A 17,034-nucleotide genomic window follows, 5' to 3' on the forward strand; every position below is an offset into this window, starting at 1 on the left:
TAACTGATTATTAAAAGAATCAAAACAGGTGTCCAAAGTGCTGTAGAGCATTCAATAAATCTTTAAATAAATAATCCTTAAAACAGTTGTGAAGTGGAGGTTTAAAATACACAAGAATAACAATCCTTTAACACGAGGTTAAAACGTCAACAGGAAGCAGTCTTTAAAAAACAGATGACAATCCCCGGTGCTTCTTCTCTGTTAGCGTCAGCGTCTCACCTGCTTCTCCCATGCAGGCTCTGCAACAGGCGAGACACTCTTAATGCAGCTGACCTTCTCTACACCGTCCTGCTTCCGCTGTTTGGCTCACCTGTTCAGCTCACTGTTCAGCTACACGCGAGCCTGCACTCGCTCGCTCTCCCGCACCGACTTTCTCCTACTGCTGCTGCCTGCCTGTCTGCCTGCCGCCGCCGCCGCCTCCTCCTCCTCCGTTCTGTCTCCTCTCTTTTCTTTTACTTCTTCTCCCCCTTAACCGGCTCGCGCTTCTCTATATATGCGGGGAAGACATGGCAGCTGCAGCCCATCAGCCACAGGAACAATCATGGATGTGGGCAGTTTCCCACCTGTGCACTTAGGTGAGAAACGCCCACACTGCAGATCGCTCTGCGGCTCGCTACAGCTACCACGCCCCCTCGCTAAGCCGCGAGCTATACCCACAGCCTGGCTCGTGGCTCGTTACGCGAGCCAATGCTCGTATTTAGATCTGAATTTTTCGCTCATACTTTCCTTGTATCTTGAATTTCTCGTATACAGAGCTGTTCGTATCTCGAGGTTCCACTGTACAGCGTCAATTTATACTGAAAGACAAATTAACAATCCTACATAAAGTTGATTCCGGAATGAAGAAACGTGACATGGTGAAAGCATTCAGAATTGTGCCTTTATCTTCATCTAGTGTCTCGTTTTCATTCTGTAATTTTCATACCTGTATTTCTATAAAAAATGGTACATCTAACATCTCATTTTTATTCCATATTTTCATACCTGTATCTCTATAAAAATAAAGTAGTTACATCTAACGTCTCATTTTTTAAATTAAATATTTTTTGCAGTTTGAGAAGTGCTGTTTTTTTTGTGCAGGTATTGTCAAGCTTGGGTTATAGAATTGCACAAGAGACAGGAAGGTGAGTCCAGGTTTTCAGTGATTGTACAGGTACTTCATTACTGTATAGAGAAGGCACATACAGTCTCAAGACTTTATTCAAAATAGGAGCTGTTGTGAGCCGTGACACGGGCAATCATTCTGCTTTAGCTCCCATCTTGAGATTAGAAGAATGCATGCAGCTCGGTCACCACTGTGGCAGACATGGTCTGGTGAAGACAGATTGGGAGAGTGTTAGGAAGAGCATTTCAAAGCCTGATGTTAAATATTCTAAACATTGTGTGTCAAGCACGTTTTGCGAAGTCTGATCCTAAAGATCCTTAGCACAGTATTATGTGAATGAGTTTCTTGTTTATGATGTATGCTTATTTTTCTGGAAGTAACTATGTAATAGTATTTTAGCTAAAAAGACGTGTTTTGAAAATATTGAGCATACTACCAGATAACCAACATGTGGATTATGTAACTCGAGTAACATGAGAATTTTTTTTCTTTTTTTCATGGGCCTTTTTCACAATGTTTGTTGTTGTACAACATATTTTATCCTTAGGATCTACTATAGCATAAACACTTTTTCTCTCAATTCTGCATAAAAACATGAAATTGCAAAATTTTCTTGGCCATCACTATAAACAACATTGAGTAACTTATAAAAAATACTATTTTTGGGTGCAGTATTCCTGGATAACAAGCACAACGCGAAACACCTCAGCAACAAAGTAAACAAAAAGAACATAATAAGTAATATGAATGAAACAGAATGTGGGGAAAATGATCCAGTAGGCATTCATAACATTTCTGCTTTGGATACTCAGAAATTATATGAATATTATATAAATATGCACAGAAAAAAATAAAGTTAATCTTCTTTAGTTCAGAGCCTAATGCGATCAATCTGTCACTCAGCACAGCTCCCATTCGGAGTAAAAGAATAATTTAAACTGTGAAAGCAAGTGATGTATACAGACAGGCTGAGCACGTGTGGTGGTCCTGTCAGGATGAACTTATTATCTGCTTAACAATAAGACAATAAGACTATGGCTTTTGCTGCCTATTCTTTTATCATTCTGGTTTGAGCCTCTTTCATAGGTCACATGACCTGGTGGGAGCCATGCAGTGTGCTAGCCCATAAACGCTGTGGATGCTTCCACTGCTTCCAAGCTGTGTTCCTTTAAACGTTTAAAGGTGAACTCTGCCTAAAGGCCACTGATTGCCATGGTTCATGCTAGGACTTTAGGGTATGGGTAAGTTTATTGATTAAAATAGGGGTTGTGTGATACATGCATGTTTTTATGTATATTTTCATACTTGGCCAATAATTAATAAGATTTGAAAAGCTGTGATGCATGACTGTCATGGCTGTTAACAAATTAGCACAATGTTCTTTTTCCTTAAGCAGTATCTCTGTGAACCTTTAAACTGAAGTTTCTAGAGTCCAGATTTCTCAAACTGGTAATCATCCTTGACTGGTGTTCACTTTAAAACTCATACATTTTGTTTATAAATTATTATGGTGGTGATTTGACTGTCATTATGAATTTCTTAAAATTTTGGTCGATTTGCATCGAAAAAGAATTGGGAGTGGCCATCAAAAGTTTTAAAACTTTCAAAGGACTTAAAAAGAATAGACATGTAGAACTATATCAGTAGATGCACTGCTTCAATCCAGTTAACAGTCAAAAAACACATTTTTTTCCTTGTTTTCATCTGTGAAGAAATAAAACATATACAGTAATCCCTCCTCCATCGCGGGGGTTGCGTTCCAGAGCCACCCGCGAAATAAGAAAATCCGCGAAGTAGAAACCATATGTTTATATGGTTATTTTTATATTGTCATGCTTGGGTCACAGATTTGCGCAGAAACACAGGAGGTAGTAGAGAGACAGGAACGTTATTCAAACACTGCAAACAAACATTTGTCTCTTTTTCAAAAGTTTAAACTGTGCTCCATGACAAGACAGAGATGACAGTTCTGTCTCACAATTAAAAGAATGCAAACATATCTTCCTCTTCAAAGGAAACAGAGAGTAAAGCAAACAAATCAATAGGGCTGCTTTTAAGTATGCGAAGCACCGCCGGTACAAAGCTGTTGAAGGGGGCAGCTCACACCCCCTCCGTCAGGAGCAGGGAGAGAGAGAAACAAACAAAGTCAAAAATCAATACGTGCCCTTTGAGCTTTTAATTATGCGAAGCACCGTGCAGCATACTTAAAAGCTGCACACAGAAGGTAGCAACGTGAAGATAATCTTTCAGCATTTTTAGACGAGCGTCCGTATCATCTAGGTGTGCGAACAGCCCCCCTGCTCACACCCCCTACGTCAGGATCACAGATAGTCAGCGCAAGAGAGAGAGAAAGAAAAGTAAGTTGGGTAGCTTCTCAGCCATCTGCCAATAGCGTCCCTTGTATGAAATCAACTGGGCAAACCAACTGAGGAAGCATGTACCAGAAATTAAAAGACCCATTGTCCTCAGAAATCCGCGAACCAGCAAAAAATCCGCAATATATATTTAAATATGCTTACATATAAAATCCGCGATAGAGTGAAGCCGCGAAGCGCGATATAGCGAGGGATCACTGTATTGAACTGCTATGTTTGCACCTTCAGAGAGAAGCCGGCCTTTTATAGGTTACTACCGGTGTAAGCCCGTGCTGTAAAAAGCCCAGGGTCCTAGAAACTATTGAAATCATCAGAAAATAAACTGAAATGTAGAGATGTCAGGTAATTGAAAGGAACTACTCTGGGCATCTCTCTCCTAGGAGGATTTGATTTGCTGAAGTGGTCGCATCGCTTGTGTATTAGCGGAGGGAGGAAAAGTAAAAGGGATACCATTTTGCCGATGTCAGAAACTAAGAGACTTTGTCTTTCTTCAGAGGTTTTGTTTTGCCGACGTGTTGGCCTCGCTTGTGTTATTAGCGGCTAAGAGAGTTTTCTGTTTTTTCGGAGGCGGCGCTCTTACTCCGACTCCACCTCTCACTTCCGGGCTGGACAGACACACACCATTTCACGTGTGTATGTTTTTATATATATATATATATATATATATATATATATATATATATAAAACGCTTTATAAGTGAATTTAAATGTAAATGTGTAAACTTACATTTTTTATTACAAAGTGAACAAAGATAAGTTGCTGTATTAGTGCACAGTATCATCAGTCATAGAGGGAGAGGGGTGTTGTATCATTTTTTCAAATAGGGAAGTGGCCGTATGTACTGTATGATTATTAAAACGGCACAATGAAGTTTATGAAATAATTACCCATATTTTCTAACCCTTGCCAGTCCTGTCTCACTGAGTATTTTGATAGCTATATATATCTGGCCAGTTTAGATTCACCATATGATTAATCGCAAATTTTATCAGGATGTGGGAAATGAACACAATGGAAGGAGGTTGCAAACTTCCATTTTTCCTTCAGTACTGAGAAAGGCATCAAAGTATTTACTTTAGTCAGTACACTGGCCTGTGGCGTTACTCACTTGGATTATTATTTCAAAAACGGAGTGCCTTCTGTATGGAATTTGTAGGTTCTCTCAGGGCTTATATCAGGTTCATTTCCTAGTCCAAACACTTAAGTTACTCTATTAATTAAAACAATAGGTGTAGGTGAGCATGCCCTTCAACTGATTGGTGCCCAAATGTAAGAATGGTTCCTGTCTTGAATTTTGTCAAAGTTAGTTGGAAAAGTTTTACACTGGAGAATACAAGATGTAAAAGAAGATTGTGCTAAAGAAACAGAAAACCCCTAGTTTCATTCCTCATTATTACCTCCTAAATCTTCCTGATTTAACTAGGTTATGTTTTCAGAGTACTTCATCCATAAGATTTGTAATTTATCTTAACGTAGATAATCCTGTTTTTTTTTTTTTTCTTCTTTTCCTTTTTGGATGATGAAATACATATTTTCTGTTATCAGTAAACCCAGCAGATGCGTTATGCATGCCAGCCAGCCTGTCTGGAAATACATTGCATTCCACTACTGGCCATGAAATTTGTGTTTTTTCAGTTGTTATGCTGAAAATTGCACTGAGAATATTCATCAGGATATTAAGCCACAATAGTGAAAAAGTGCAGTACAAAGTAAATTGCTACCTTCATTTTGGATAACACAGAAACTAAAAACAAGGGACGGTTATTATAGCTTTTACAAACTTGCATTCTACAAGTAATATCATAGATAATCATTACCCATTGTGAGAAGACCCAGGGGATGCTACAGATATTATTTATCTCAAGTGGCCTGGGAATTATGAGACTGTTGCTGGGAAAGGAGAAGCTGGGACATTTCTGCTCACACTGTTATTACTGTGACCCAGGGAGACCTTGAATTAAGCTGCAGTAACCTCAGAAATATGATGTTATCCATTGTAAAATAAGGATAACATTGAAAATGGGATAAACCGATTATGATTTTCCTCTGTTCCACTATTAGAGCTTGTTGCCTTTAGATGCTACACTTTGTAAACAGTTGATCTAGAGGCTTTTCTGACTTCTTCAGGCTTTCTTGTCCTAGTATTCAGGGTTTGGGACTATGTCTTGGGCCCCAGGAGCATAGGAGCTCGGGATGTTTCTGTTTTGCTATCAAAACAAGGGCCCCAGCACATTATTTTGTCTGGGGGCCTATAATGCAGTTAAGATGGCCCTGCCCAACTCGGCTGATGTAGCATGGTGTTCCTCATCACTCTCTTGCCAGATGTAAGCTGTTAGTTGTCTGCCCTTGCCTCCTTTTATCCTTATCTTATCAGATGAGTCCTTGTGAAAACTTTATGGGGACAAGCCATAGGTATTTTTTCCTTGCATCCTTCCAATAATCAGTAAGCTCCACAAAAGGAAAAAGACCTTCATTTGAGGCACCTTGCAGATATACTCCAGAAAAGAGATGTCTCGATTCATAAAGTGAGGACTAGTCTCTCTCTTTGCAGCCTTGTCATCAACCTGCCAGGTTGTGTTTTTATTTCCTCTCTCTAGTCTGGAAGGAACAGTGCACTGGCATTTGGTGCTGTATTGCCATGTATAAGAAGCAGAAGTACTTGCAGTATTTTTATTTCAGTTGTTGCCATCTTCTAGTAAGCCTAGAAGTGTAGGACAAAGTTCTAATATATTGTCCATCAGTTGTCCCCCCTCTGACTACTTTGACTCAACCATGCATCGAGGTGTCTAGTTATTCGCTGTTTCCCCCACAGGTTCTTCCTGTGCCCCTATCTCGGACCTTATAAGTTGGTGGATTGAGCAGCAAACATACCATGATCTTCACCAGACAAAATGGTATATAAACTATATGAGGGTATTTGTCATAACAATTTAGCAGATGATATTAATTGTATCATGTAAAACCTTTCTATTGAAATTAGTTTGCACCCAATGCATCTATCTAACCTGCATAGGACTTAAGACCAGTGTAGGCTTTCAAAAAAAAATCTTCCTATAAATTACTGTAATGCTATGTGAAACATTTTCTGCGTTGTTTTACATTTTGTCTAACATTATGTTCTACAGAATATTGGTAAACATAATAAATAAAAATGCCATTGCTAATTAGGATAATTACAAACTATCGGATGTATGCCTGGAGACTCTTTTGCTGTGAGTTCTTGACCAGACTGCCTTCTTGTATAGTTAATTTAGAAACTGTTTCATGACACTGAAGGGAAGGAAAAGCTGGAAAGCACTGACATATAAAACAAACTGTCTTAAATATGACCATCGGGATGTTGTTGTGCACACTCCCAAGGTGATACTAGATTAGCTTATTAAGTATTTGCATGAAATGTTCTTCTGTTTATTTCCTGTACCAGAAGTACCAGGAATGTTTAGTTTATTTTACTGATTCTTCCACAACAAATCCTTAGAGACTGCAATTCTGTACCTGTGCCATCTGGGAAATTAAGTTTTCAGTGCTGACATTTGTAGGTTGCAGGTCTTTCTTAAGTTCTTCTTGTCTGTTTTGACAGTGTTAAATCAAAGTGAGACCACTTTACCTCCATGACATAATAACTTAAACCAAAACACTTGCAAGTGAAGCAATACTTTTTGGCATCTGAATAATTTCTGTCAGGAAAAGCTTCACATAATATAATGGTGTGAAATGTGCCATGGTAGGCTCTGAACAGAAAAAAAGTCTGCACAGGAATTTTCTGTTGGGATAATTCATATTTGACTTACCATTTGTTATGCATCATTCTGGAGTTTTCTTTTACAGATTATAAGCTTGTTTTATATTTTTTAGGGAATACTTGCATGATCTGGTACGTACTTTTTTGCCTTTGTTTTATCTTAAAATCGCAGTAGTGTTTTTATGCTTAAAGCTCTTCTGTGACCTCACAGAATTTCCAAACATACATAAGATATTTTTCTGCAGCAGTGGTGGAATGAATGGCAGTAGCCTTTTGTCTTTTCTCATTAACGTAAGTGATGACAGGATGAATGGCATAGATTTTGTTTATAGCTGAAATTTGTTTTTAATAGTTAAAAGAGATCTGTGGCTTTAGATATTTTTATTTAATGGCTGTCACGTCAAGGCCACTGATAGGTTCTTAAATGTTTCATACTGATATTAAAAGCCTGAATTAAAGTGATTAGATCACACTTATTAATGAATTGAAAATTTTACCAATAGCTACACAGATAATTAATTCCCAATTCTCAAGATTTAAAAATGACAACAGTGGAGGAAATTTGTAAGAGTCTAGTTCTTTAAAAAAAACAATTTGACTCCATATTGATTTCTCTGTTGAAACTATACTAAGTTCTCTGTACCATTTACTCAGTTATTGCTGTCCAATTGAAGACTACGTCTGCACTGCTCCACTGTCATCAAAACGATCTCCATCCACATTAGTGTTTTTATATTATTTACAAAAGTATCTCCGTCTGCTCTAAAAAGACCAAAAATACATATGAAGTAGCCATTTGCCTATACTGGGGAAGCACACATTGGTGGAAAAATCTTTGAAGGGATGGTAACGCTGCTGGCCATGGGATTTATCGCAAAACTGTATTGACCAAAAAATTATTTTATGTATACAAATATATGCAGCATTCAAACTGTACAAAATTCAATTTAGATGTTGTTTTGTCTTGGTAGAGTAATATTTTACTCTACTTTCCCCTACTGTATTATTAATATGTAGCCTTTGTCAGAATGCCTCAAATCTCATAGACTTACCACTGTTTATGAGGTATTATAGTATATAACTTCTCCCCACCTTCCCTTCTACATCTATAACCTCAGGCAATTAGGTGTAGTAAAAGACAAGCAGGAGTTAAATTACAATTTAAACAATGTATTATTGATAATATTCATTAATAATAACAATATGCAAAGTACATTTGAATATTGGCAACCATACAACCTGATAAATAGTGATGTGTAGTTTCAGGCGGCACACAGACTTGCAGTTACTTAAAAATGTCTCTAGTTAAGGCATCATTTGTGGTCAGCTTTCTTCAGAACAGGCGGCATACCTGTCTCAATATGGCTGCCGAGCTGTGCTCTTCATTGTGTTGTCCTTTTCAGTTCATGCATCAGTTTGGTAAGAGAGAGATACTGAGGGAGTAAGCATATTTATAGATTTTCTGTTCAATCCGTGGAGCCAATAGGGCGTCCTAGTACTTAAAGACTTCTGATACAAGCCAGTTCCAAACAGCCATATTTCAGACCAATGGGGGAATAGAACATCCTAACACCTGCCATCCCCCAAAACCATTTGTTGAGCTAAAGTTTGGCAGTTAGGCAGCCTGGCTTTGTGTGGGGGATGAGAGACTTCAGAGAAACAAAAATCAAACTTGCTTGAGGCACTTCCCCCCAGCCCTATGGTAAAATTCACTTTCCTGACTTAGTGCTGGGGAGGGGAGGGGAGGGGGGGGGGGGGGGGGGGGTTCGGGGTTATAAACATTAATGCTTCTCACTAATGTAACACTAATATTATATTGCATTGCCTAAGTTAGAAATAAAGACATACAAAATATGTATCAACTTGTATGCAAAATTTCACATCACAACAGATGTATACAGGTAAGCAAGTAACAAGTGCCATGAAAAGAAACTGTTCTGTGTCCACTATGTTGGAATATGTTTTTTCTTCTATTCTCATTGTGGGAACGAGCAGGATCAAATCAGGGAAGAGCTATGTAATAAGCATGAACAAATCAGACTGTGATCAGAGTCTGCGTGTTTGAAAGTCTATATTTTCACCTGTTCACACTTCAAGGCAGAGATAGCTAGAGAGCCTTTTCAAAAGTTTCCATTTTCAGGGTTTAAAAACACCAGGTTAGTGTGGAGAAAAGGTGTAAATGGAGACTAATGTCTGTGTTTTTAAACAGAAATGTAGGATGGACATAATCAAAGTTAAACCTGGAAATGGATAATTATCAGCTATTAAACCTGATATACTTACCCAGTAGTCCCCCTGTTCTGCACAGACTTTGTTTAGTATTGTTTAATATAAAAGCAAAGGATTACCAGCACTATAAAGATAAGCACAGCTTTTTTTAGAATGTCCATTATATGACAATGGATAACTTAAAGGAGTAGATAACATCTTTAAAAAATGTCTTTTTCTTAGCTTGGAAAAATGTATGGGTCAGAAGAAACCACAATTTTCAGTCCAGCTAAATTGTTTTTCTGTTGTGTTTAGACTAATTAGGAAAATTAGAGAGTGAAAGTCCAAGTTCCTTAATTAGCATGCTGTATGTATTACACAATGCAGAAACCTCATTATATTCAAAACTAAGTCCTTCAGCAGTGTGTGAAATTGTTTAGGTTAATAATATGATAATAAGAATAGCCGACACCCGCCGTAGCATACGGCGGTGTAAGAATAGGAACGGAAAACGGTGAGAAAGGAATTCAGAAATCAAGAAGAAATAAATACTTCTTGAAAGACGCAGTGTGCATGTAGAATTTTCAGCCAAGCAGGATTACATGTGAAAGTGATAAATAAATCAGGCTTTCCGAATTTACGTACTATGGCCATGGTATCCTGATAGTTTTGTTGCATGTATCTTGGACTTCCTGGAAATGTGGACAGTAATATGATCATTTTGCCTACACGTATATTGTTATTTTCAGCGTTTGCTTGCAGTGCATCAGATAGTCCTTTGTAATGTTCCACGAGCAGATCTTGTTGATATACAGTAGTTTGCCGCTGGAGTGCAAAATACTAAATGCATTCCTCATTGCTAATCTGTACGCGTAAAACTGGCATTGAGTAAGCCTTATTCGCTTGGCGGTTCTTTTATCGGGAACATGTTGTAAATCTGTGTGCCAGCCAATACCTCCGTAAGGGATTAAAAGTGGGTAAACCATAGGATCGCAATTCATATTGAGCGTGGAAATCTGTTTACAGGAGTTACCTATGGGATAGATACAAAGGTCCCTTTCGGCAGGCGTTTCGCCATCTTCTCCGATGAAAATCACTGCAACATCGTTGTGACATGTCGGGGCATTGTATCGTTGTAAATCCTGCCTAGGGTTTTCCTTGAAAACCATTTGTGCAGATGCTTTTGGATTGGACTGAGCGATTTCATGCATGTGTTTGTATGATGTAGTGATGGGTTTGATGGTTCTGAGTATGGAATCTAGCTGGAGAAGTACATTTTCGCTGCATGCAGAGTTTGCTTTATTTTGTAAGCGTACTTCAGTAGCTTGCGCTGTGTCAAAAACATACAACTGTCCATATCCTGGAGAGGTACAAGTGTTAGCGTATAGTGGAGAGATTTGGTGATAAATTTGCCCGTGTATTTTAAAACCGTATGGTCCGTGGCCAGGAGGTTGAGTTATCTGTGCACCCATGGAAGCAAACGCTAGAGAAGAGTTGTATTCTTGAATGTGTTCACGATAATTTTTAGCTTCTGATGTTTGCTGTGTAGGAAGCTGTTGTAAAGACACAGATGGCTCCCGCAAAGGTGGTAAAGCTACTTTACCATTGTGGCAGCACCTCGAGTACTTGTTGGATGTATTACGCTCAGCAGGCCAGTATAGTGCATGACATGGAAGAGGACGAATAGGAATCGAGAAATGCGTGTTGGCTGCGTGTGGGTGGGACCGGTTTTGAAGTGGAAGCAGGACGAACCAAAAGAGAAATATATATAAGAGATTCTGTAATACATCGCATTTTATACATCTCATCAAGGTGTATTGCTCAAGAGGAAAGATTGGATTTGTTTGGGCCTGGGTTTGAACAGCCCACACTCCACACTGGTGATGTAACCTCACTCCGTTGATGTGGCCGTTAGTTAGTATATGTCACTGTCTAGAGCCAAATTACTTGTTACCTGTTGGCACTGGGTGTCAGACAGTAAGACGCACCACATACTTCATTTACGAAGCTGTCATATTTGCATTTCTACTGACATTTTGGCATTTATCACGAGAAGCATATTCATACAGTATGACAGAATGCCACGTTAATTCTTAAATGTGTGTTATAATATCGGTATAGCAGGGAAATGGAGTAGCTTTGTTACTTTGTTCCTAAATTAAGTGAATTAATAGGTGCATATGCAGGTCACTCTAGTATGCATGAGTTAAAAAACTGTTAGTTTAATAATGCCAGTAGCATTACCAGATGTAGATTTGCATAATTTTGAAGAGTAAGAAAATAATCATATAGTATAACAAAATGATAATTACAGTATCAGCATGCATGCTGTGCACTGCTTTATACTGCTTCTGAAACTCATGCAGCAGTATTTGAAGTGTAAATACACTCAAGTCCCCACTTGGACTGTTTTGACATAACGAACTAATTGTAAAATAGTAACAGCAGTAATCCGTTAAGCTTCCAGGAGATTCAAAAATATTTAATGGCAAAAATATTTTTTTTGTATTGCTCTGTGTTTCTTTTATTACATTGTAGATATTTTTTAATAATTTTAAAGTCTAAACATGCAATACAAATGCATTTCACGCAAACTTTTAATTAATTATTTAATTAATTAATTTTACATTGAACAATTCCAGTGCAATTCAGGATCACAGGATGGCAAAAAATCACCCCAGCAGCAGTGGGCATAAGGGAGAAACCAAATAAGGACCAAGGTGCCAGTCCACTGAAGATCAAACTCACTCAGACTGGCCCAGTTTAAAGTTGCCAATAACTTTAATTCAAATTATGCTTGATAATTAGGAACACATTTTCTGTTCAGAATATTGAATGTCATTTAAAATCTAAATGTGATACAAGTTCAGTAATGTATGAAAGTATACTAAGCATCATTTGGAGTACTTTATTAGTGTGATGGTAGCACTTAGAATAAATTGCAGGTTGCTCTAAATTTCAGCTACATTGCCTTTGGAATAAACGGGCAAGTTGTGTTGACATTAAGGTCCATTAAACGCCATGCACAACAGGAGAAACTGGAGGCTTTGGAAGTGCAGAGCAACTTTATCATTTTATCTCGTCCTAGTTGCTATGGTGCTTCAGGCAAGCAAGCAGGCCCAGTACAAAGAAAACACAAGTCTGATGAGAGCAGTGAGCATACAGTTATAAATCATCTTTACTTCACTCTAAAACAAGTAGCCAAGGTGCAAGTAAGGTAAGTTATTTATTTCTAATTATTTACAATGATTGATAAAAATGCAGAGGACAGGAAGATATGGAAAAAGATGATCCGCTGTGGCAACCCCTAATGGGAGCGGCTGAAAGAAGAAGAAGAAGAAGCTTTGTTATTTTAAAAATTTCAAAATCTTTCAGAATGGTAACATACACATGCTAACATCTGAGTGATTATTACTTCTTTACTTTGTGGTGTGCATGGATATGTAGTAAACTTTTGATGTATTATATGCATAAGTGTTCGGAGCATTTTATGTAAGAATAATCCGAATTGAGTTCACTTAAATAAATCATGCAGTGTAGATTTTTCTGTGTTGGTATATTACTTCGTAACTCATCAATTAATTAGTAAGCTATTCCTATTCTAAAAATCATTGTGCTTATACCGTATGTTTCTTATTACTTTAGGATGCTGAAATTTGATTAAATTATCTATGCAGTATGCTTTTCAGTGGCATTTGAACATTGGGAAAAATTGACAAGAGCATTCAGTTCAGCTCAAAACAGCCCACCAATTCTGTCTACTTAATTTCTCCAAAATAACATCAAGTCCAGATTTTCTGAAGGTTCCTAAAGTCCTGCTGCCAACGGATGTGGCTGGTACTAAATCACAACACTGATATATGCATATAACCAGTTATATGTGTTTTCTCTTCTGTTATGAAATCAGTATGTGGAGCCCATGAATAATGTAAGTGAAATATTTTTGTCACAGTTAAAACCCCAGTTTTATCAATATGCAAATGTCTAAAATGTTTGGAACTGTCTGTTTTATGACTGGGGCTGTTTTAATATAAACTGCACTTAAAGAACTTCCAACAAATTCCTTTACAGAAAAATTGTAAAAAGTCAAATTAAGATACAGTAAACCCTCCACCTCAGCATTGCCAATCTCTGTGTGCTCTTAGGTCCCCATTTGTTCCTCATTACGGTCATTTTAATTATTCACATTAAGAAATTTTGTATAAAAGTTAATGCCCCATTAAAATTTGCCTCCAAGTTTCTTTTTTTTTATCCTTTTTCCTTTCCTCTGTTTCTTATCATGGAGGATTTAATCTCGCTAGCAGAGCAGCTTAAAGGCCTATTCTAGCTACTTTAGTGACTTTGAGACAAATGTGTATTTTGTTTTTGCAGTTAAAGTTCTGACACCTAATTAAGAAAATGAAAAATACTGTCTACACTTGCTTATACATTTCCTATAAACATTTTTCATTGTAAAGTAATAATTATGAAATTTTGAAATTTGGTTGATCGAATCCCCTCCCCACAAGCCTATTAAAAACTAGTCAGACTGCATCCAAATCAAAACAGGCGGGTAAGGAAGAAAGGGGAAAAGCCGCATTGTGAGTTATTAGTTTACAAAAGTAATCAGGACTGCTAGGTGAAGTCTTCTTTCTTATACTGTGTATAACTTGTTCACTGAAATTCTGGGTTGTACTTGCTACCTCAGTAAGAATGGAAAATTAATGAAAGTAAAGTATCATTCAACAAAAAAAAAAACCAAAAAACTATATAGAGTAGAGTCGTGCATAGCGGTGTGCAATATGTTCTGTCTCTGTGTTAGTATTTCTTACGCATTTTGGTGCTTTTACCACTAAACTTTGAATTAAAAAAATAAAATAAAAAGTGGATTTCTAATTATGTGCCAAAAAAACTAGTGTTTCGAAAAAGGTGGGTTGAAAAGGCATGACTGTGCTTTGTGCTCTCAATGATTTCCTTCCTGGTGCTTGAAGGCATAAACTTTTTCACCCTTGTAATGCTAAAGATAACTTAAAGCTGTTGTGTGTTTGCAGGATGCGTGTGTGGCCTGGCGTTTCAGCATTCTGACAAGTCCAGTAAGATGACTTCTCCAGGAATCTATGACCTTCCATTAAACATCTACGTCATTATCCTGGGCATTGGGCTCTTCATTTTCATGCTGAGCATGATTTTCTGCTGCTACTTGTTCAGGTAATGTGGAGTGTTCTTAGGGGGAATTGCTGCTTTTGCAAAGTAAGTGCGTTTTTAAATTTTCAGTTTCATCATGCATGGCTTATATTCATTTGACTGTCTTAAGGCACAGAAGCTGCTATAATGTCATTAGCAGAGGTTTTACAGTAGAATTTAATTGGTGGTTTGTGAAATAATGCTTAGCTGTTGCTGCTCTGAAAAGGGGGCTGGCAAGTTTTCTGTGAAAGTACTCCTTGCTTCAAACAAGTCCCGCACGACATAAAGTCTAATGTTGAGATATATGGCTTAGCAAGTAGTGAGGTATGTGGAGATTAGTAGTAGCACTTGGTCAGATTTAGACAGCTGAAAATTCTCTTCATTAAATGCATTTGACATTGGAAAAAAAATCATAAGCTTTAAACTTTCTGTTAATTTAACTCATTGAAAATTTTCCGAAGTATTTAGTAGGACAAGAATTAAAGGAATACTTTTTTTATATGTTACTTACCCTATGTAGTTTGTAGTTATGGACAAAAATAAAATTTAATATCATGTTTTCATGCAGAATGGAAAGAAAAAAGTTTATGATGTAATATAAGCCAACAGCAACCAATGCTGTACAATGGCAAATGATGTGAAAAACATCCATGGAAAAAAAATCTCAGGTCAGTTATCCAGTTGTATGCACAAAACATTCAAAATGCCTGCTGTTTTGCTGAAATAATGTTAAATAGTGACTTCTGGAATAGTTAGCACACATCAAAAAAAGTAAAGCCTCATGGAATCAGTTTTTGAACTGAAGACAGGACTCCTGACCAGCACTGTATGTATAGAGAATAGTGGTGAAAAAGTGGAGATTCTCTAAAGAGTGGCAGGATGCAGAGGCAGAAGGTGACTGGGGGACCTATAGGAAAGCAAAAAGAAATAAACAGCAGGTGTAGTATAATTAAGGACAGATAAATGTATTCAGGTTTACAAAATAAATGAGAAATGAAAGAGTGGATGTAGTAGGTATAAATTGCTTGGAAATGGTTGAGGGAATATCATGATTAATAAAAATGGGATTAAAAATACCTGGTAGAAGTACATAGAGAGGTTCCTGAATAAGGAGAATGAATGGGGTAATAATGTTTGTTGTATGAAAATCTGTTTCAGTTCTCTTAGGTACAGTAGTGTGCAGTTTTATAAGGAAATTAGGTGGTAGTTTGTTCCAGGCACCTTCGAGATCTCGCCCCATTTCCTCTGTAGACTTCAACTGTCTTGCTTGCTTCTGTCACTCAGGGTAATCCCAGACAGTTTGATGATGTTGAAATGAGGACTCTGTGGAGGCCATACCATCTGTTGCAGAATTCCCTTTGTTCTCTTTGTTAAAGATAATTTTTTTATGGTTTTGGCCATGTGTTTGTGGTCATTATCCTGCTGCAGAATGATGATGGAGTTGATTAGACCATCTCCATTATGGTTTTGCATGATGGATGAGAATCTGCTTGCACTACTCAGCTCTGAGAATTATGTTCATTTTGACCAGATTACCAACTTCATATGCAGAAATGCAGCCCTAAACCTGTTGGGAAATTCTGCCGTTCTTCAGTATTGGTTGTAGACTTTCATTTGTCTAGCACTGTTTCAGCTTTTCTGTGAACAAGCTGCCTCCTGTTTGAGCTAATAATTTTAGATTGTCACTCCAGAGCACTTGCTGCCAGTGTTCAGTCCCCCAGTCCTTATGTTTTTGTATGTACAGTAGGTGAGTGCTTTTGCTTTGTGTCCCCTTCAGAACTCTTCCATGAAGATCACTTCTGACGTCTCCATACTACAGAGGGGTGTATTAAGTTCCAGTGTTTTCTGTGAGTTCAGAGAACAGTGCTGGACTTCTTCCAGTGTCAAAGGGATGTCACTTTGCTGCATCTCTCGTCTGCTGCCACCAGTTTTTGGGGTCCCAATTTTGACAGTTTTCCTTGTGTTTTTTCAGTGTAGCTTAGACAAATCACCTTGAAACTCCTGTCTACTGCAACATTTCTTCTTCTAAGAGACCTTTGAGGCGCAGAAGAATTGATGATTACAAGTTTACACTTTCACATTTTCTATAAACTTACCATTTAGTTTGGATGATCTTTGCCCAGTTTGATTCAGTCTCATCATTTTCTATTCAGTTTAATCAGTTTGGTTCAATCTTCTCATTATCTTTGTTTACTGTAATTATACACTCAATGTTAGACCTACTAAGCAGTGAAGTTATTGCCTGAAAGTGAACTATTACTTAACATTTTACTTTCTTTAACAAAATACAGAAATTTCTCTGTAATGTTTAATTTTTTGGAAACTAACTTTTGGAAATCTGAAATTTGTTCTTTGCTATACTGTCAAACTGATACAGCGGACAAAAAATTAAACATCTAATTAAAAATAATATAAAAGTTTTCATTAAAACATAAACACC

At 37.5% G+C, this 17,034-nt stretch overlaps 2 protein-coding genes across 3 annotated transcripts in view; both read left to right on the forward strand.

Annotated features, from left to right (window-relative positions):
* The window catches only part of atp5md (ATP synthase membrane subunit k), a 550,207-nt gene that overhangs the window by 395,124 nt on the left and 138,049 nt on the right, over nt 1–17,034 (forward strand). The gene's annotated exons all lie outside the window — the stretch shown is intronic.
* LOC114647245 (RING finger protein 122-like) overlaps nt 1–17,034 on the forward strand; it is a 55,420-nt gene that overhangs the window by 9,202 nt on the left and 29,184 nt on the right. For both annotated transcript variants that reach the window (XM_051922207.1, XM_051922206.1), the window contains exon 2: nt 14,462–14,618. In XM_051922207.1, coding sequence (XP_051778167.1) covers nt 14,509–14,618 — 110 coding nt within the window. In that variant the 5' untranslated portion in view covers nt 14,462–14,508. The remainder of the gene's footprint in view (nt 1–14,461; nt 14,619–17,034) is intronic.

The sequence above is a fragment of the Erpetoichthys calabaricus genome, chromosome 2 (assembly GCF_900747795.2).
Source record: "Erpetoichthys calabaricus chromosome 2, fErpCal1.3, whole genome shotgun sequence".
Classification (NCBI taxonomy): domain Eukaryota; kingdom Metazoa; phylum Chordata; class Cladistia; order Polypteriformes; family Polypteridae; genus Erpetoichthys; species Erpetoichthys calabaricus.